General features: G+C 40.5%; 1 protein-coding gene across 1 annotated transcript; it reads left to right on the top strand.

Moving 5' to 3' along the window:
- Positions 1-1,453: 1,453 nt before the first annotated feature.
- Positions 1,454-5,688, top strand: cbx7b (chromobox homolog 7b). Its single transcript, XM_088283754.1, has 6 exons — positions 1,454-1,789; positions 3,459-3,502; positions 3,809-3,874; positions 4,037-4,103; positions 4,211-4,562; positions 4,643-5,688. Exons 1-6 carry the CDS (start codon positions 1,721-1,723, stop codon positions 4,843-4,845), a joined length of 801 nt encoding a protein of 266 aa, XP_088139880.1. The 5' UTR covers positions 1,454-1,720; the 3' UTR covers positions 4,846-5,688.
- Positions 5,689-6,133: the final 445 nt, after the last annotated feature.

A 6,133-nucleotide genomic window follows, 5' to 3' on the forward strand; every position in this document is an offset into this window, starting at 1 on the left:
GCCTAACTCGTATAGATTTTGACTTGTCTGAAAAAAGAAAAGCATCCAGGCTTTCAATCTTGAGGTGACGTAATGCCGCACGGCTCCCGCAGATTGAGGGATGAGGCGGAGTTTTCCAACTATTTGAAATCAGTTACACAATCAAGAAAGCTAATATATAAATTTTTTTCAAGCCATTTTCAACACTTGCTACCAATAATTTGTGAACATGTATGTTCTTGTACTTGAGGTTTCTGCCCGACGATGACGAAATACAAATATATCTGTCCAGGTAACTCAGACGAGTGTCTCTAAATATCTAGTGATGTTGGAGGTCATCTCATGACTTAATTTTTCCATAATTTCATAACAGAAATAGAGCCCACACACTGATGTGTTGCCTCACAGGTCGACACACATCTGTAGCTCCTCTTCAATCTCCTCAGAGCATGTATGTCCTAATTTGCCGTAATAATGTGGAGGATGTGGTCGTTGTATTGTTTTAAAATGAGCCTTATGAGAGATTCACTATTGTAGCTCTGAGATCATTTAGTTCAAAGTATCGTCTTGGAGACGACGCTGGCCTTAACTTGTTTACATGGAGGGTGAGTGGGCAGTTTCACGCGCGTTTTTCCAAAGCACTAATTTTGAAGAGCAATTCATCAATGATGTTTTCGCTTGTCGTTGCCAAGGATTTTTGTTATTTACAACGGTTTCTGTTTTATACAATAATTGTCTCAGTGTCCAAATCCAATGCCATATGATGTCTCACAAAGCATTTTTTCGTTGTTTTTTTTCCATGGAAATCCATATTTGTATTTGGTATAAAGAAATCATATAAATATTGCTGTATGTTATTTGTTTGGGTTATTTTCTGCATTAATTTCAAATGCTTATAATTGCACTTTATGGCAAAGCTGCAGTGCGAGTGTATTAAATGGGCCATTGCTCCGAAAGATGCATTTGTTGCCTGTACATTGTGTCATTTCCTTTAAGTTGAGTCACTGGTGTTGTTTGGCATTCAACCAAATAACATTTCTTGTAGATAGCAAATGTGTTACTTTGTTTGAACTGGAATTGGAGAAACTAGCTGTTGTATCACTTAAATTAGTTAACATTCTGAAGCCAGTAATGTTGCATTATAACTTTCATTAGGACTCAAAGAGAGGGGTGGGTACATTTGCGTTGAAATGTACAAAACAGCAACATTTCTCTTGCCTGGCCACCCCTAAAATTCTGATCCAAGAATCGCCCCTGGATAGCTCGCAAGATACTGAATTCATCCCGTGACAACATTTATTGATTGTCACTGCAGCAATTAAAACAGTTACTCAAAAATAAAAGCGACAAACAAAGTGCAAATAAAGAAAAAGAATACCCATCCATCTCTTTTCGGACTCGCTTATCCTGCTCAAAAAGAACGTGCCGGTGTACCTAATGAAGTGTCTATGTTCACATTCTGACCGCTGGGAGGCGCCCGCGGCCGAGAGTGGGCGCGCGCTCCCGTTAGAGACGGGGTCGCGCTGCGCCGTTCTGCGTGCAGATGTGTCGCAGCTTCTTTTCCAACGGAAAAGGTCCAGCGTGGGCAAGTTAGTGGCGTTTCAATGGGCATCAAAGTGTTGCCACCTTCACCCGCCGGCCGCGGGTGAAGCGGGACACTCCTCTGCGGCTCTTGTTAGCTTCGATCGAGGCGGAAAAGACGCCACTTTTTTCCCCCGGGCAGGTCCGAGGTGCGCACTTGATGGAGCTGTCAGCTATCGGCGAGCAAGTGTTCGCCGTGGAATCCATCATGAAGAAAAGAGTTCGCAAGGTAATAGTTGACGCACATATTTGCCTTTTTAAATGGATGTGATTCCACCGCGAGGAAATGTTCCAAAGGTATGCTAATAAGAGCTTATCTAATTGACTTTTAAGAGGATGGTGGTGGTGTTTTGTTGTTGCGCAGCTGCATAATCAGATATGCCCAATTTTCAGGAGATCACGAACAGCTGGCCACGCTTTTTTGTTGAGGGCCTGCTGATGCTGTTGTTGTCTTGCTTAATTGTGTTTGCACGCATTATTATCCAAACATTAACATGTGCGCCAAAATTGAGATCCGCCCCCGTAACGTCTAGTCTTGGATTTATTTCACTACCTCCATCCTATAATTGCAATAACAAACTTCTCCCTTTAAACTTTTATTATAGATTAACCAAAACGTGATCCATAATCCGACCAAACGTGCATTTACATGAGCAAGAGGCCTGTAATATTTGCGGCATTCATTTTGCCAGTTTTCTCCTAAAATGGATTTATTAAAATGTATTCTTTCATTTAAAAATGTTTTTATTGATTCAAATAGTTCGTTAATGTAGTTATTATAATGAAAGTGAAATAAAGTACATTTAACATTTGTATTGATGCGAGTAAAGAAAGTGGTAAAATAATGACTTTTACACATAGAAAACAGAAATGTTCGTGGATTTAAAATGTGTTAATGTAAATAACAGAATTCAAATCAACCATTGTATATATGCATGTATTTGTTCCAAGTTTTAAAGGAATATTTTTATGGTAAAAATTCAATAGAAATAGTAAAAGAAATTGTAAATATTGATTTTATGCTTTCATTGAATTTATAAAATACTGTTGCTTTATTTATTGTAAAAAAAATAATTTTAAGTAGTGGTTCTATATTTGGTTTTGTTTTATTAAATAATTGGATGAACCTTTAAAGATTAAAAGCAAAATGCTAAAAATAAATTATTTTACATCTGCATTTGAAATGTTTAATTTTATTTTGTTGTGTGTTTTGATAACTTATTTAAAAAAAAAAAAGGAAAGCGTAATATAAAAGTTTCGCATACGAGTTCAACATTTTAACATTTTTCATAAGTAATGAAATAAGTAGTAAAATATATTTTTTATACAAAATAAAAATATAATAGAAATATAAACAAATTTGCATCTTAACTTCGGATTTCTGAGCGATAAGATTTTGTCTCCAAAACTTCCACTGGTTAGTTCACCAGTCAACAGGTGTACATAGCTCATTTAAAAGCTGAAAATGTACCTTTCTGTTTTTATTCAGTTGTAAAAAGAGAATTTCTCAAAGCAAGGAACCCCACAATTTATTATTAATTTGCCTTGATAATTACTTCCTGAGCCCCCCCACAAGTCCGACAAATGAGTAAACGTACTTGGTGTGCATGCATCCATGCGATTTATAACGCTACATTTTCAACATGCAACTTTTGTAACATCCTCATACGAGTATGCTACCGTGCTCCTATTTTCATCACACAAGCCAAATAGTGTTCTCTTGACAGCATGCAGAGCTGGAAGAAGTGATGATGTCACCATTTACAGGTAGCCTGATGACTCGCGCTTAACTTTTAACGTCTTGGGCTGTCGGAGAAGTTGTAGACGGAGTAGTAATATGGTAACGCAAGTCTGAGTGCTTTGTCTGCGGCTGCTCTCAAAACCTCTCGTCTCCGCAGGGGAACGTGGAGTACCTGTTGAAATGGAAAGGATGGCCTCCAAAGTGAGTGGGAATATTTGGATTATGCTCGGGGAATAAAGTAAAAAAAAAAAAGGATTGTTGTTAGTACAGCATTTGTGCTTTGGAAGAACAGTGTCCATTAAAATTCACGATAGAATATTCGATGCAAGAAATTTTTCTTTGGGGAACTATGTTGAAGCGGGTTAAGGAGCTTCATTTAGTCAGAAGTTGAGCTTTTCCATTTTGTGACTACTTTAGATAATACTCGACCTTTTCGGGAATGTGTCGGTGACTCACTTTAAAAAAAAAAATGTTGCAACCTTTTTTTTTTTTTTTTTTTTTAAATAGGTACAGCACATGGGAACCTGAGGAACACATTCTGGACCAGCGTTTAGTCCAAGCCTACGAAGAGAAGTATGACTTGATGGAGTTTATGGGAAACTATTTTTTTTTAGGTCACTTTTCAAAGAGATATCGATGACTTGGTCATGACAGTGACGGGCCTTAATGGGGATTCTTGAAGTTAGATGCTTTGTCTGTATTTTAGCTGTCAACAGTGCGTTTGTCTTTCCTCAGAGAGCAGAAAGACAGAACTCTGGGTCACAGAAGGAAAAGATCGAAGGCCAAACGACTCCTGTTGCGGGTGAATTTGAATTCTTCTGATATTTTGAAACAAACGTGGGCTCTTGACTTTATGGAGATGAAAGGATGTCAGTTGTGCTCATGATTGTCTCCTTGGTTTGCATTCAGAGCACCGTGTATACTATGGACCTTCGCAGCGCACACAAAGTCACGGACGTGCCCAAGCCCCGCCTACGTCTCTCCCTGACCCGCTCACTACTCCCGGAGGAGGATGAGGAAGAGGAGGAGGAGGGAGAAGAAGAAGAGGAGGAGGAGGACCCGTCGTACATTGCCTGGAGGAGGGCGTCCCGTTACAGCAAGAGGAGGCCACTGAGCAGATGCCGAAACTCGGGGCCGGCGTGTCTCTTACATGAGGATTGGAAAAGCCTGGGAGAGGACGACGAAGTGGGAGAGGATATTGTTGAAGATGAAAATGGCGAAGAGGAGGGGGAGACTCTGGATACTAGAGAAACGACTGCAGGTGTGCTTCAAGTTGGCTTGTGATCCAATGTTGGGAATCTGTTCCAAGGAATGATTTCTTCTTCTTCTTCTCCGTTGTAGTTCAGAGGCGGGCCGTAATGTGGAGCCCAGCTCTTAGCCGAGACGAGCCCCCGCAGGCTGAGCTGACCGAAACGTTATGGAGGCCCGTCGTCCGCCCGGCAGAGGTGACGGTCACCGATGTCACCATCAACGCTCTCACCGTGACGTTCCGAGAGGCGCACGTGGCCCAGGGTTTCTTCCGTGCGTGGGGGCTGGAGGTATGAGCAGGGGGAGTCAAGGTTTTCCAAATTGAGCGTCAATGCTTTCTCTTCACTTGGACGGGAGCTGAAATGCGGATGGCTCACACTGACCTTGCGCTCAGTGGAACGTTTAGGCACAGACTTCTGTGTGCCGAGAAAGAAAATGAGCCGTTAACAATCAGTCATAGATGAGAATATTAGTATCATTCTCCCATGTTTGCACTTTTTAATGAAAAAAAACGGTCAGAATTATTATATGTGTGTTTTATAATGAGAAGCCAGAAGACGAGATGCAGAGAAGAGAAAGTAAAAGAAGCAAATGTCTGGAATGTAAAATTGAGAAAAAGTCCAAATGTAGGAGATGTTTCCTTTTTCAAGTTATTGCACCGGTGGAGTCACTGATAGCTTTAAACATGAGCAACTTTCACATATCTGCTTAGATTTAAAACTAAACCAGGACATTTTAGGACATGATGGTATGTTTTATGATAGTCCATATTCCAAGTAAAAATGTTTAGCACTTAATCAAGTGAAATTACTTGAGTGCGAGTAACAACTGTTGCCAAAATGTAATTGAGTATGGAGGTGCAGAAGAGTTTCGTACTGTACTCTTAACTATGTAAATATTTTGATTTAAATGATTGATAGGGTTGCAATTTTTCATCAATGCCACTTGAGCACATAGAACCATGGACATTCCAACCCGATGCGTAACAAAAATGCTATTTATATATGGATGTATAAAATATCCACCCTTCAATAATAATGAATCAAATAACCACAGGCTGTCATGTGTTATCGGTCCGTGTACCTTCCTTTCTATTCTAATTTTTAATTCTTAAACGCAAATAAAAAACAAAGAAAGAAGTATAGGGATTGTGATGGTTCTTGGTGAAGCGGCCCTTCTGGCAAATGACAGCATCATGTGTTGAAAAGCTGTTACATCCCTCAAGGGTGCAAATCCTGCAACAAGCAAGTTGTCATTTTGAGAAACAGCAACCAAACATTTGCTCCTGCGCTCACTTACCTGCAAAAAGGCCACACGGTCGGTCGCCATCTTGCCTCACCTGTACTTGATGATTCCCTTCATGCACACCTGTCACCAATTGACCCGCAAGTCTGACGTCACGTCCGCCAATCCGAACCAACCTTCTTCTCCTCCCGGCTTTGCACACTAGCGCCACCCGGTGACTTGTCATGATGACTGCATTGTCTTCGTTGGCGCTTCAATTTCACGCCACAAAAATGTAAATAAATCACAGGCTATAAATTAAGTGGGGCAACCTGACTACCATGATGCCGTTTTAAGGCG

The sequence above is a fragment of the Idiotropiscis lumnitzeri genome, chromosome 20 (assembly GCF_059441095.1).
Source record: "Idiotropiscis lumnitzeri isolate Australia: NSW breed Sydney's pygmy pipehorse chromosome 20, RoL_Ilum_1.0, whole genome shotgun sequence".
NCBI lineage: Eukaryota > Metazoa > Chordata > Actinopteri > Syngnathiformes > Syngnathidae > Idiotropiscis > Idiotropiscis lumnitzeri.

Excerpts from the sequence above, each read along its gene's own strand:
- cbx7b (XM_088283754.1), top strand. The coding sequence starts at position 1,721 with ATGGAGCTGTCAGCTATCGGCGAGCAAGTGTTCGCCGTGGAATCCATC. Across the intron at positions 1,790-3,458 it reads TGAAGAAAAGAGTTCGCAAG|GGGAACGTGGAGTACCTGTT; the intron begins GTAATAGTTGAC and ends TCGTCTCCGCAG. Across the intron at positions 4,104-4,210 it reads CCAAACGACTCCTGTTGCGG|AGCACCGTGTATACTATGGA; the intron begins GTGAATTTGAAT and ends GTTTGCATTCAG.